Source organism: Thermobia domestica, chromosome 9 (assembly GCF_964235325.1).
Source record: "Thermobia domestica chromosome 9, izTheDome1.hap1.1, whole genome shotgun sequence".
NCBI lineage: Eukaryota > Metazoa > Arthropoda > Insecta > Zygentoma > Lepismatidae > Thermobia > Thermobia domestica.
In genome coordinates, this window is record NC_137462.1 from 7,130,757 (window position 1) to 7,146,397 (window position 15,641).

At 33.5% G+C, this 15,641-nt stretch overlaps 1 protein-coding gene across 1 annotated transcript in view; it reads right to left on the reverse strand.

The window, feature by feature from the left end:
- Positions 1-1,344: 1,344 nt before the first annotated feature.
- LOC145694374 (beta-glucuronidase-like) overlaps positions 1,345-15,641 on the reverse strand; it is a 64,494-nt gene continuing 50,197 nt past the window's right edge. Inside the window, exons 10-13 of the mRNA XM_081770540.1 lie at positions 11,114-11,201; positions 8,193-8,369; positions 6,845-6,983; positions 1,345-3,948 (exon numbers count right to left, since the gene is read on the reverse strand). Coding sequence (XP_081626666.1) covers positions 3,761-3,948; positions 6,845-6,983; positions 8,193-8,369; positions 11,114-11,201 — 592 coding nt within the window. The 3' untranslated portion in view covers positions 1,345-3,760. The remainder of the gene's footprint in view (positions 3,949-6,844; positions 6,984-8,192; positions 8,370-11,113; positions 11,202-15,641) is intronic.

Here is a 15,641-nt window from a genome sequence, read left to right on the forward strand (position 1 = left end):
TGTTTTCGTTCGCCTCTCACCACTACGTTTCTCAACACCTGCTCTTCTGTGTCTGTTCCTCGGGTTTACTCAGAATTGACAAACGAAATTATGAAGTCACGAAGTACGCAGTTGAAAATGATCATTTTACTATGCCTAGAAGTAAGTGTGTCACCGTTACGTGAACATAAACAACGTACTTTTCTTTTTGTACACGTACAATACATTAATAAGTGAAAACAATACAACCGAGTAGTAGAAAATTATCAACTACTATTGGCGACCAGTTTAATTGCGAAAGAGCGTGCTGGAGTTCCGGTTTTTCTTTCCACCTTAATGGGTATGTTTCAACTTGTCCTTTCTTATCTAATCTATAAGGGTCATTTTTTCTTTAGTACCAAGGATCTTCTAAAATAGAGGATCTGCCCTTACAACAAAATTTTGAAGCCATACGTCACAGTTTCGCCACCCCTACTCTGCCCACTCCGCCCAATAGGATCGCAATGTTTTGAGCCAACAATCATGGCGGAAACGAAAGTAGCCAATCAGACGATGGCAGAAACGAGAGTAGCCAATCAGACGTGCCGATGCTCGGTTGTTTTTTGGCTTCATCGATTTAATAGGATGAACATACATATGGGCAGATCCTTTATTTATAACATCCTTGTTTAGTACTTTTTCAATCTGCTGTACTCTTTTAAAATTGATCTTACATTTCATATGAAGCGTTCTGGGTAGCAAAGACCAATTCAATAAAAGTTGCATGCTATCTGCTCTCGGAAATGGCACTTGAAGTATTCGAGAAATAATACCAACCTGCTCTATTGCAGCAAGTTTCCATGCGGAAGTCGTTCCCTTTCCATAGAAAATACAGTTTGAAAATAAATGGATGATCATTTTAACAGTTGAAGAGTTTATATTCAGGAAACAAGCCTTCCCTTACCACTCGGAATTCCTCTTACATATTAACAAAGAATATGACAAAGATACACTTGCGTCAAAATCACTAATTTTTCTGTTGTTTCTATATTTTGGCTGTAGTTACCCTTTGTTCACGAAGTAAAGATTAAGGTTAAAAGTGGATAGAACAATTCCAAGTAGGAAATAAGAAGAAATATATTTATCTGTAGATTTTCGAATCAGCCTTTGTTGCAGAGTCCATATCGAAATTGGGGGAAGTTTGGCAGTTTTATAGTGAGCAAGTCTTTAAAAAAATCATGTCGCAAGTACTTAGTTATCTTGAATGCTCAGAATACAAACAAAAAGTTCAGTCATCCATAAACTGTCATCGAGAAACGTATGTGATAATACCTTATTCCCATGGGAGCTTTAAATGAAACTTCCACATAAGTTTTTAAGGTTTCATTATTTTTTATTTTTTTTAAGTGTTCTTTTTTTAATGAAACATGACAACTCATAGTAATAACACTCGTATATATACACACATACGACATTTGTTTGTGTGTGCAAATACATCTATAAATTTAAAAGGAATTCATAGAGAAATGTATAAGGCTATAACACTATTCATGGCTTTGGGGTGGATGTTGTAACAAACGAAATACAGATCAAAGTTTTAACATACAATGTATTTTAAATTATAACGTGTTACAGTTTCGAATATTTACCATATCCCTCATCAGACAATATATAGACACTATCCGTGGTCAAGGGCGCCGATTTCTCTGTAAATTTGGAGGGGCCCATTCAGATGCAGAAGGTATATATATATATGAAGATTTTAAGACAAACTACACTCAAATTATTCCAAATATTGTATATTCGTAAATAAAATAGGGGCCCGGGCCCCCTCGGCCCCCCAGGATCGGCGCCCTTGTCCGTGGTGTCTATATAGTGTCTGATGAAGGATATGATAGATATCCGAAACTGTAACACATTATAGTTTAAAATACAGTGTGTGTTGAAGCTGTGGTCAGTATTTCGTTTGTTACAAGACAGTGAAACATTGAATGTTGTTGTTTGGTGAGCAAATATTTTTTTCTGTAATAAATTATCATTCATTCACACTCCAAAATTCTGTAACTATCGTGACAAGATTTTTTTTTTTAAACACCAATAGGAAGTTACTGTTATCACACCAAATTGACTGTTTCTGACCGTCTCATTTTTTAAAAGTATGCTGACAAAATCGTACATATTAGGAACACGGAGGATTTGTGAAGAACACAGTTCCCTTGAATTTCAGGTGAAAAGGGCCCAAAACATAATAATAATAATAATAATAATAATAATAATAATAATAATAATAATAATAATAATAATAATAATAATAATAATAACGAGTGTCCCTTTCTTTCGAACGTTTATATAATTGCTGTAGTTACATTCCAAAGTGAATTATTCTGTTTAAAACAACAGTGCCTATTTTGGAAGAAGATATCTTATGTTCGTAGACAGACACACATTCTCTTCGAAACTCATATAAACCACACTGTATACTTTTTCATACAAAAATATAAATTAAACTAAGTTGTTTTCTTCTTTCTTCACTGTTTTATAGAGTTCATTCACTATTCAGCTTAAGTTTTCTATTAATATAAGATTAACGCAAGTATTCTACAGTTAACAGCCAGCCCATACCATGAATTGGATGGATATGAATTTTTGCTGATGACTGTACAATATACGAGGTAGCTTCTGTAAGTTCCCAAAATCCACACTTTCTATAAGCATAAGAAAGAAATAAAGACTTAGTTTGTAGTAGTGCTTGATATTGCAGCATGACTGGCGCAAGTTTGTTTGTTTCCAATTATAGAATAAAAAAGTTCTTTTGTGTGACATGCAAGACAAAATGTCATTGACTAAGCAGCGACAAACATCAGTTTTGTGTTTCGCTTCAGGAACCGACGTTAGAGACGTTAATGTTGCTTGGAAATCAATGAAAGACACAAGCGTGTCTGTAGGTGTTATGTTTTAATTGCCAGCGTGACATACAACGAGTTTCAGTTGTGTTGTCAACATCCTTATGAGCGTCAGCAAAATTGTGTATCTGCTGAAGGAAGTAAATTTGAGATAATTCTTTTATTTAAAATTGCTTTTATGAAATAAACGCCTAGTGGTTAGAGCGTTGGACTCATATCCGCGCGGTCTTGGGTTCGATTCCTGACCTGTGCTTCCGAATTTTCGGCGTCCATCCAGCGTCGTGAAGCAAACTGGGGAATCACGTGAATAAATGACGTCACGGCTACTAGGTCTAGAAAACTCCTGATGCCACTATTAGGGAGAGGGCGTCGCAGCGCACTGACCACGTTGATGCCGCTAGGCTAGACGTAGTTCAGCCGGTCGCTAGCAGATGGCGCTGGAGCAGGCTTCGGCTCATAAATGAGCCATTGTGTCGAGTGGTTTGGTTTTTATGAAATAATCTATTCCGGAAACTTTAGAAGCTGCCTTATATATAGAACTGGAAATTGATTATAGATTAGGGATGGCCACATTTTCCGGAAAAACGGAAAACGGAAAATATATTTTCCGGAAACCGGAAAATTGAAAACGGAAAAATTTCCGGAAAAACGGAAGACGGAAAATTTTCCGGAAACCGGAAAACTTTTTCCGGAAATGGCCATTCCTATTATAGATAGAACTACGTCCTTTCCTTTCTGAAAATGAAATCAAGCAATATCTTCGGAATTCCAGTTCTCAATGCGACACATATTGGCTTCAGAAAGACAAAGAACCTGCTTAACACTTATGGCAGTGTTTGATTGCTAGGAGCAGTAACTCCGTACATTATTTCTTTTGGCATATGCGTTTCCTGATGATGCTATAACTCATCTCTTTCCTGTATGCTAATCGGAGAAGTATAAAGTATATAGTTTCCAGTTGTTATGTTGACACCATCCAATAACAGGGCTAATTCCGTGTTTCGTTTCCTTAAAAGATGAGCAGATGCCTTTGGTTGTCGTTGGCGAGTAAAAATGCCTTTTCTGTTTCCCCCGACGCGAGTTACAGCTGAAAGAAAAAAACAATTTTCACTCACACAATAATATATTGTAGCACTTAAGAAAATCAATCAATTATGGATTTTATGTAATAATTACAGCAAAATAACGGTGATAATGAACAACTATTATTTACTGTCTTAATTTTGGCTTGAGATCACCAGGAAATAAAGAGAAGAAGGTGATCATTTATTCAACTTTGAATCATGATGGTTCTGAAATCTTTACAACTGTTAAGTAGAGAGTACTTTTCATATAAACTTTTGTTTTTACTATACTTAATGATGATATACAATGGAATGTTTTATTTTGGCTACTGTTGATTCCATTGAAAATTAATTACTACCATGTAGATCCGTTTCACATAGGCTCGGTCCTAAAAAAAAAAAAAAAAAAAAAAAAAAAAAAAAAAAAAAAAAAAAAACGCTAAACTTCAGGATATATTTTTATCTTTTGTCAGAACGAAAGTTGCAGGTAGAAACTTGACAGCCTAAATCAGCTCATTATTTGTTAATGATTTCTAAAGTGTTAAATGCCCGCCCAAAAAAAGTGTTTATGTAGATGAAACAATGTCATCCACAGCTCAAATGCGTGTGTAACAATTTGTCCTGGACAGTCATATGATAAGACGTCGTTAAAGTTGTAAAAAACTAAATGAACGTGTAACGTTTCTCGATTATACCCTTGAGACTAAGGGAGACAATGATTAAAGCAAGAGAATGAGGATAGGAGAATTGGTAGTAGGAAGTGAATGTCCTGAAAAAACCCTCGGACACGATGTTGTCCACCACAAACTAACCTGGCTGGGGAATCAAACCAGGGGCCCGACGCACCAGAGGTTAGAATTGAAGAGAAAGAGTAAAAAAATCGTCTCGGACAATAGGTGTAATTTATTCCTACACTTATCAAACAATAGACATACACAATTCTCTCTTCCCCTTCTTGTATTTTGTGACATCTTCTTACCCCCCTTCTACCTGTCTTCTGTAGAATCATCCGAAACAATAACAATAGTTTGCCTTTTCAAATACAATATTAAAGGACAGTTTGGAAGTCGAAATTTCCAAGAACTGAAAACATCAGTCTAATGTTTAGTTTTAAGTTGCATCATGCGAGAGAAATTCAACATTTAAAACAGTAGGAATGAAATTGATATAATACGGCCAAATTCCAAGATAAAAAAGCTTCCCAACTAACAGAACTACTGTAGATTCCGCTAAAATGAAGCCAAGTCCATACGTTTGAGTATGTTTATAACTTTAAAAATTTCCCCGCACTACCACATCTAGTGTCTTTTAAGGAAATAAGTTAAATATTCTTTCATGATAGATAATTTGTGGTGGTTGATTCAAAGAACTAAAGATGTTGATGTCAATAGATAGATATATCAAAACATTGTTACAATTCAACACTTCATGAGTAATGTATATATTTCATTTAGCTGTGAATTATTCCAAAATAAACGACAACAATTTAATCTAAAAAATTATTAACATCTAGTATATGAACCTTTTACCTGAGGATCGAGACTAAGCATAATGTTATCAGAAATTGTAATAAATAAATGGGAACAGAGAGTGAAAGAGGAAGGGGGTGAAAGATTGCTTATGTTTTGCAGATATGTGGATGATTGCTTAGGTATTTGGAAAGGAACGAAGAGGCACTTCGAGCAGTTTGTAAGAAGAACAGAAGATAAACAGAAAGGAATAACCCTGGAGGTGGAATTAGAAGAAAAGGGGAAAATAAACTTTTTAGATATGACAATAAGGAAGGTAGAAGGGAAATTCGAAACAACGTGGTATAGGAAACAATGTTCAGTGGGTGTTTATTGTCGCAGGAGCAATGTAGATAAGGAACTTTATTAGGAACATGGAGAAAGGATAAAGATGATAGATAATGCCGAGAAGAGAAAGGAAGACATATAACAGTTTCATAGTTTATTAGTGCAGAACAGATATAGTGAAGTTAGATTGAAGAAGAATAGCACAAAAAGAAGAGGGAAGAAGGGAGAACAAAGTAAAAAAGACACAGAATAAGAAAAGAAAAGATGAATTGGAATAGAGAGCATCGAAGAAGAAAAGGAAATCCTAAAGAACTTATTGAAAAAAGAAGGCGTAAGAACACAGAAAAAAAGAGTAGAATAATGTTAGATGTATTGAAAAGGGAAGAAAAAAAAAGGAAATAGAGATTCGGCTAAGTGATGAACGGGTTGTATATAGAGTTAAATCCAAATAATGTGTATGATTTATATAGAAGAAACAGGAAAGAAGCTGGAAGAAAGGATTAAACAACACACGAATGACGTTAGCTCGAAGGACGGATAGTAATGCAATATATAAACATGTGAGGGAGACAGGATATGAAATAGACTGGGAAGATGTAGAGGGGATGGAAAGAGAGAGAAGAAGCATTGTAAGAAAATGGAAATAAGCGGAATGGATACGAAAGGAAGAGATCGAGGAACTTATGAACTGGAATAATGTATTAAACATAATGTATGGAGAAGGATATTGGATAAAGCAGAGAAGAAACAATAGGTAACACGAGTGAATTAAATGGCAGATAGCCAATTAAAAGTTTAAGGTTGTCAAAATTGAAAGTTGTATCATTGAAAGCTGCAAATATCTAATGAATTAAAAATAGTTTAAAATGAAAGGACAGATCTTATTGTTTCGTACATCTAACTTCCTCTCATTTTCTGATATATATAAGCTTTAGTCTTAGAAATTGTATTACATAATGTGTCAGATGAAGGCAAAGATACTTTACAGAAACTGTAACGTTATTATTTATTACATACTATATGCTTTGGTCAAAATTTGTCTTCTGTTTGATTCAAGAAGTTCCAAAGCTAGAATCAAGTTTTTTGAATATATGTACTTATTTTCTATTCTTTATGTACTTACATTGATCTGTTTTGAAGTCGGCAAAATTCCAAATCATTTCTCCAATAAAGAAACCCTTTTCTCTAAGATTATCAAAGGCCTTAAAATGCTCCGACATCAGTGCCGTTTGGTATTCTTCTGACCATATATAATCAGGAGACTGAAATAGAATGTATTGTGTTGTTAAATATATGTAATTTTCGGTTTCAAATCTTCATTTCGTGATAAATTGTAAATTTATGAGGTATTTGAAAGCTCGCAAATCTATACTAAATATAGTAACTATTAATTATAAGAATTGACATACAAGATATCAAATACTCTACGATTAGCAGGGTCAAAATGACAAAGGTATTTACTCACGTGAGAACAAACAAAATAGTGACTGTTTCAGATATAAGTTTACGATGTCTGTTCTTGGGCCGCAGGTTCAACGCTAGTCCATGTGAGCGTGAGGCGTGTAAGAGGATATCAAGCCAGAGCCTAAGTGCAAAACTCACTGGAGCTAGTGAAGGCGAGTCCAGTGAGGTTAATGAGCACAAGATTTGAGTCACAGTGGCGTAGGTAGGGCGAGGGGTGGACCCGGATTAAGCTGATCCCGCTCTGGTTTCATCAGGTACACAATTCCTCTTATAATTTTTTTAGTGCTATTTACATATGCCAGTTAAAATGCATTTTTTTTTTTTTTAAAGTTAAGGCTTAATCTAGTCTTTTCCAATTGATTGGTCTGTGACATTACAGTTCGCTTCTCGCCTTCTCAATGAGAGAGGAAGGAGCAGACTGGTAACCTATCTTTAAGAAAATGTAGTGGTTGCAGACAAACAAGAACATAAATAACGTAGTCAATGGTTTTACTGATATGGTATTCATAGATCCACGACTATACATTGAGAGCCTTACTCTATTCTCCTACCGAGCACGGTGACTCAGTAGTACAGCATTCACCTCTGGTGTGTGGAATCCCTGGTTGGATCCAGCTCGCCTCAAGTGAACTTTGCGGTGGACAAACACCGTATTCGTGGATTTTCTCAGGGTTGTCCCGTTTCCTTCCACTTCATTCACTCCACCATTTCCTTCATTTCTCATCATCGTCTCCTTTATCCTAGTCGACACAATCGTGGGACGTAAAACTCTAAGATTTCATGTTTCTCCCCTCCTTTACTCATTATATTTCTCTCTGCTTTTCTCAGATCGTAAAACCATACTCGTATGTCATACAAAAGCTAGTTGGAAATGACTGTCTCAATCAAAATATTTTGGACTTGGAGCCCTACTATTTTGAATATATATGTTAAGTTTCTATAGAATAATAACCAAGAAAAGAGTTACCCAATATATATTTTGCCAAATAAAGGAGTATCCTACTTACAAAATGAAGTCCAGTCATAGTATCAGCTCCGTACTCAGACATAATAATAGGTTTCTTGAATTTCGTGTGCCATTCTTCTGCTTCCAGCTCCACCAACTCTTGGATGACGTCCGTTTGACCAGTGCTCGAGTACCAGCCCTGATAGCGGTTGAAGCAAATTACGTCCAAATGCTTCGCCTGTTGGTAACAAATACATATATATATATATATATATATATATATATATATATTATTTGCAATTTTACTTACTTATATAGTCGTTTTATTTCGTAACTTGGTATTGAAGATTCTATAAAAGTTTTTGTTTTATTCACTGGAATTCCTGTTGGCTCTATTTAAATAATTACTTAGACATGGAATTAGAAACAGCAAATTGAAATCAGCTCAGGCCATGGTGTTTGCAAAGAAACAAGAAATGCAGGTCAAAGCTCTCACTTGAAATAATGACATTGGAGATTGAACTGAAAGCCTCCCTATTAATAAATGACAGGATTAGTTCCTACTAATTAATTGTATATTAATAGGAGGACTGTCTCCAAATTGCCGAAATCGCTATTACTATCGCGATATATATGGTCCACAATTAAAGCCGTTGAAAAAGTTATCCGTAATAGGTGATGCCTTTGGAAACGGGTTATTTGCTTGCGCGGTATTACTACGCGAGTAAAGCCTTTGATACTCTTGCATTTGAAATATTGATAGAGAGATTATTGGGTGAAAGGAGCTGACTTATCGTTGATCAGATCTGATATAGAAAGCAGAAAATAGATAGTGTATTTAGGAAATAAATAGTTGAGCGTTCTTTACGTATTAATAGGAATGCACAGAGAAGCATATCCAATTATGTATATAAATGGTTCATCTAACTACTTACCAGGAATCTAGGGTAATGTATACCAATGACACGACATTAACCCTAGGAACAAACAGAACTTCCTATCAAGTATACGTCTTCAGTCAGGTTGCAGGCTGCTGCTTGTAAATTCCACGACTAAAAATACTTGACGACACCAGAGTTGCAGCAGGGTAGTTCTTTGCCATCATAAAATTGAAACTGTATTCTTTCTCTGTCCGTGTGTGTGTGTGTATGATTATAATATAAAGTGACATATTTAGGTGTTAACATGTTTGAAGGAATAAATTAATGAAAATAAAATACTTAGGTAACAAGCAAATAATCAGAAAAAATATAAAAAAATAAATATTTATAATGGTAGATGGCAACAGTGCATCAGAATGATAGTTTCTTGCAAACAGAATGTCCCTGCATGTTGTAATACCAAAATTGTTTCAAAGGAAAATAAAATAAATAGGCAAAACACTGGAATGTAACAGTTAACGTATTCGGTGAATAGCCTCTTAGTGGGGGGGAGGTGGCTCTGAATCCCACAACGCTTTCTTTATATATAAATAGAAAAACAAAACACTAAAAAGTAACCAGGTATGTTTTATGGTGAATGGGATCAAGCCTGACAATATCAATTTTTCTCAGAATATTTACACAATCAGAAATGTTAAAGAAATAATTTGTAGGCCTCACAGACCTCCCCCCCCCCCCGATGTTCCTAGAGTTAATCGCAACAAACAAAAAATAATGAAGTGATAGATACATTTGATGTTTGGCTGTCTCGTAATAGAGTTGAGCCCTAGTAAAACGGATTCGATATACTTTCACCTTGGTAAATAATAATAAATAAACAAACTGGGATATACCTAATTCGTTACTATGTAAAATTATCAAAAACATTACAAGCAATATGTAAATTTAAGCTGCCTTATGCAGAGTCGTTTTGAAGTATGACTAGCGTCATACTAAAGGCATTACTACTGCAGGAAGCAAATGTTATTCAAACACTTTAGTATGGCACTAATCATGGTCAAAACGAATCTGAATAAGGCCCATGATGTCTGTATGTCAAAATCTATTTCTCACAGCATCATACGCAAATATCCACTTTCAGAGGGAAAAACTGTACTTGAATAGCAAAACAATTTCTAAAAACAGGAATAATAAATATGCACAGCATATATAACAATACAAAAGCCGGCATTTTCGAAAATCCTGCACTCCTGAGATGCGGAGATAGCCGAATTTTTTAACGTTAACTATGTTAATTTTTATTCACAAAATAAACTAAATTGTTTGGCTTTGGACATCTACGGCCGTTAAAATAACCCATGTTCAATAGGTTGATGCTTGGTCTGGACATCAATTCCGACCAGACCTTGACAATTCTTAACCTAGGTAGCTTCCCAAATGCCTTATTATGTTCCACCAACTCCTAAATTATGCAGTCATTAAGGATAAAAACCCCAAATCAAGCGCACTAACACGTTAACATTTAATTTATATGAAATTAACGTTGATTACGCCAATTTACATGAAGAAGCTCATGTAAATAAAAGTTGTATTTATGAGCAAGCTTCATAAAGATATGTTTAATAGATTGTTTCTTAACAATTGTGCTGCAGATATTTACAAATGTGAATTAGTTAACATTTCAAGAAAATAAAAGTAATCTAGTATTGCTAAGGATATAATCTAATATCTATTATTGAAGTTAGAACACTTTGGTATTCATGTATGAATGCAGAGCTAATAAGAACACTTTGATATTCATGTATGATGCAGTGCTAATAAGAACACTTTGGTATTCGTGTATGAACGCAGAGCAACTACAAACATTGTTATTCTTGTATGAATTCAGAGCTAATAAGAACACTGGTATTCATGTATCAATACAAAGCTAATAAGAACACTTTATATTCAATTATGAACGCAGAGCTACTAAGAACATTTTGTTATTCATGTATGAATGCAGAGCTAATAAGAATACTTTGGTACTCCTGTATGAAAGCAGAGCTAATAAGAATACTTTAGTATTCGTGTATGAATGCAGAGCTACTAAGTTAATACTTACAGCTTTGTCGTCCTGAGGATATCTGCTGATTGCAATGGTTATAGGTCGTTTTCCAGGATCAATTGATTTTGTATAATTAACTACAGACCTGATAATCAAAAAATAATAATATTAAAATCCATAACTAAACATTCAAATTTACTTTACAAATATGCTGAAAGGAACTGAACTCATCTGAACACTTTAAAGTTAGCAGCATGATAGAATAGACTTATGGCTATAAAAGAAACTAAAATATAATCCTAATTTGCTTAATTAATATAGACATTTAAATTATTTTAAGCAACCTTATGAACTTCCTGCTTGATGGCAGGGAAGTGTTAAAATAATGGGGCCAGAATTATTTTAGTTAATATGTTAAATTCAAATATATACTTATAGGGATATCTTCCTTTTGCTGCGTAAAATTTCCGGAATTTTTCAACTCATTAGAAAAAACTTTTGTTCGGAAATATTGGCAAAAACCGGAAAAAAATACTTTAAACAATTTCTTCGGCTGATACTAATCATACTTTCTGTAACCTGTCTGCAGCATATATACAATAAATTTCGCTAACAGAAAAAATACTTACAAAACGGGTTTTAATTATAGAAAATGGGTTTTAATTATACTTACAAAACGGATTTTTCGAACTCAGAAAGAGATATGATCTTATTTACACATACACACACATACCGCAGAAGTGAGTAAATTTGAGTAGTGAGAAATATATTAAAGGGTTGAATATGTGAAACTTATTATTAGAGATAATTTGTCGTACTAGAGAACAAGTATTTGTTTTCATACAGCATTTTGTACATGAAGTTTATATAAAAGTCTATATTGAAATATTAAACAATAGTAATTATATGTTTTAGTGCATGAGTATTAGTGAAATTTGCCTATTGCTATTTCTTTTAAGAAAGAATTTGGTTAAAATTAACAAAACTTCAACAGATCAAAGAGCATATTAAGAACTCTACTTCATTCAAGTGACCTATTTGTTGCAACAGAAACGTTTCGTGATAGTAGACATGTATGTAACTGTAAAAGTTTTGTAATTAATGCATATCCACGAATAAACTGCTAAAAAGCACGTAAAGGAAATAAGTGCAGACTATTAATTTTCAAGAGTAATTGCAACAATTTTATTTTGGAGTGTTTTTTTTTTAATTTTCGCAATATTGAAATTTCTAAACTTACATTTTTCATGTGTTCAAAAAAAACTGTCCCATTACTAGTACAATTAACTTAATACAAAAATTTTTGTCGTTTTGCCAATTTTTCCCGAAATAAACCGAAAAAGAACTTTTTTACCAACAGGTTCAAAATTTCCGGAAATCTTACAACACTAGTTGCTACATATCTGTTTGCTTCTTAAAATACAAGCAAGACAGGAATTAACTCGATCAGAGAAATTTACTTTGATTATTTTTAAAGAGATATACAGAACAAACCATATGTTCTTTTTAAACTTGTAGTTATATGTTAAATTATATGTGATTTTTAACATGTTTAAGTTGAAAATCTTGAACTTACTGATAATACTATTACCCGTATATACTCTTCATGAATGCCTAAAAGATACTTATAATCTTATATTATTGATTACTTTTTTACTTGTAATTCCTAATTTTTAATCACGTTTTATTTTCTTTACTAATCTCATTTGTATTGAACATTTCTCTTTGAAATAAATTTATTTTCTACATTTCACAACATAGTGTATTGTAATATTGATTACCAGTACTCTATGTTATGATATACAGTTATATGTTATCGCAAATAATGTATGCACAGTATACTCACATATAATTTGGGACCTGTTTCACAAAGTTAATATTGTAGTAATACTAGTGTAAAACTGATAAAACTTAAAACTTTTACGTGTGTACATGTAAATTAGAGGTAAATTATTTACTATTATTCCATTGTTTCTGCGTCATAATATGTTATAACTTGTAGAAAACAGTGGTAGAACTTGTAAGAAGAATTTACTGGTAAAGGGATAGCTGAGTGAAGAATATGTAATATTTCTCATTGAACAAGCTTTGCTTTTAACAGACTTAAATTTGATTTAAACTGTTCGCTGAGCAAAATAATACGTTTATAATAACGTGTAACTGTTTCGTCAGACACTATCAAACTGTTACACGTTAATAATGTTTATAATAAACGTATTACTTTGCTCAGCGTGTAGATTAAATGATATTTAAGAACATGTAATCCGAATGTATAAAATTATAATGTGCTAATGAAAAAATTAGTCATTTACTATATATTATTATTATTATTATTATTATTATTATTATTATTATTATTATTATTATTATTATTATTATTATATTGGATTAGAAACATGTTCGTTTCAAAATACTTTCTGTAAATTAGCCATTTTTAACTGAAACCGCTCATGGTTTTACTAATTGATTTCATAGGATGTATATTCTTAAACGTTACTTACTCCAAAAGCGCAAAAAAAAATTCATTGTGTATATTTCGAAACAAATAATTTATTGCTTTCCTCAGCACAACTTTTTTTCCAGAAAACTAAAACTGTCTGTGGAACTAACTAACATATGTTCTTGGCACAAAGGATCGCAATACTTAAAAAAGGAAGAACACGTGAAATTTTGGGTGTTTCAGGAATGTTGATGGATTTCAAAATTGTGTAGGCCTACTGTTAACATTATAACAAAATACTTTGGATAGATTAATAATTACTTGTACCTTGGGCAGAAAGTGCTCATACATGTGAACTATACTTAATAGAATGTTAATTTAATAATAACAAAAGAAGAATGTTTTTAAAATAGGTAAAATATTATTATGGGATAGTGGTGGCTATGTAAATTTTTATGGATACCTAGTCAGCAAGTTTGTGTGCTTGACAGTTTGAAGGAAAATATATTATAAAGTATATCAGCTAATAAACCATTTTAGCAACGTTCATCGACGTTATCATTCTAATAGAAAAGGTGAGAATAATGGTATATAATTATTAAAGATAATTTTTACATGCAAACAAATACTACCACTTAAGATTTATATATCTTACTAAGCCGAACCAGGTTGACGACTACCTTTTGGTAAGATCGTTATAAAAATTTTGGTTTACCTCACCCGGGATTTGTTGTAAATTCATATCCCGAAGCAGAGTAAGGTTGAATTTACCTTTGTCATAAAGTTAATGAGTACAAATTTCACCATATTGAGAAGTGGTAGAATAATTATAAGGAAAATGGACACTGAAATAATGGAGAATGAATCCACTAATAGTGACAACGGTGAACCTAGTGTAACATCAGGATTGACATCAGAAGACCGAATCTTGCTAGTCTTACAGCGGCAATTGATGCAAATGTCTACCGAGTTAAAGCAGACGATGAAGCATAACTCTGAAGAATTAAGTAGACGAATAGAACAGAAGTCTGATGAATCTAACAAGCAATACGAAGAATTGAAGCAGACGATAGAACAGAAGATGGAACAGAAGTCGGATGAAACGAAACAATTAATTATCCAGATGATGAGCGATATCACCTCGCAGTTCGAGGAAAAGTTAAAAGGAATATCGGAGCAATGCCAGAGTAATCACAACCACCTGAGCCAAGAAATCAGTAATATAAAAAAGGATTTAGAAGTAACCGAATCTTCTATTCAACAACAAAAGATCCAGGTCACCAGTAATGCTAACAACATACGTACAAACACGCAATTGTTAGCTACGTTACAGGAAGAAATTAGAATGCTACAGGTTAAGGACCACACATACTACAATAACCCTGTGATGATCGCTTGGAGTTTCCACACTCACCAGAGATGAACCCAACTTCGCCGGTATCTGATGAGGAAATCATCTTAGAAGAAATTCATCCGAAGAGTACAGATGGACGAAACATAGATGGTGTAATGACACATCACGTCACGAATAGGAACTGTCACCCAATGGGTACATGGAATGATAAAAGGAAGGTAAAATTAAGTGTTAAGATGAGTAAAATACGAGCCATGAGTAAATTCAGTGGTAAGTGTAACGAGAATGCTACTTCTTTCTTAGAGAAATTCCAGGACGAGTGCAATATTATGTGTATAGATAGATCACAATATATGAAATTAATCCCTCATGTATTACTCCCACCTTGTTCATTATGGTTTAAAGCAGTACGTGATTACATCAGTACATATGAGGAATTCAAAGCGGCATTGATCGCGAATTATGAAAATGACTTTTTGCTGGCAAATAGAGATGCCACCATCAGAAATCAACACTTCAATCCTCGATTGCATAAATCTGTTGTAGAGTTTGTTGTAAATACATACAACGAATTAAAGGTCGTTAATCCATTGCAATCGGAATCGAGAATAATAGCATCGATTCGAAATTCGCTTCCATTTAAGTTACAACAGATCTTATTTTCCACACAGTGTATGAGTTTCAACCATTTATTGATGCTTGTTCAATGCTATGAAACTCAATACCATGCTATGAATCAACAAGCAGGAATGGGTAAAAATAAGAATAATTCAGATCATTTTGTGCCTGTT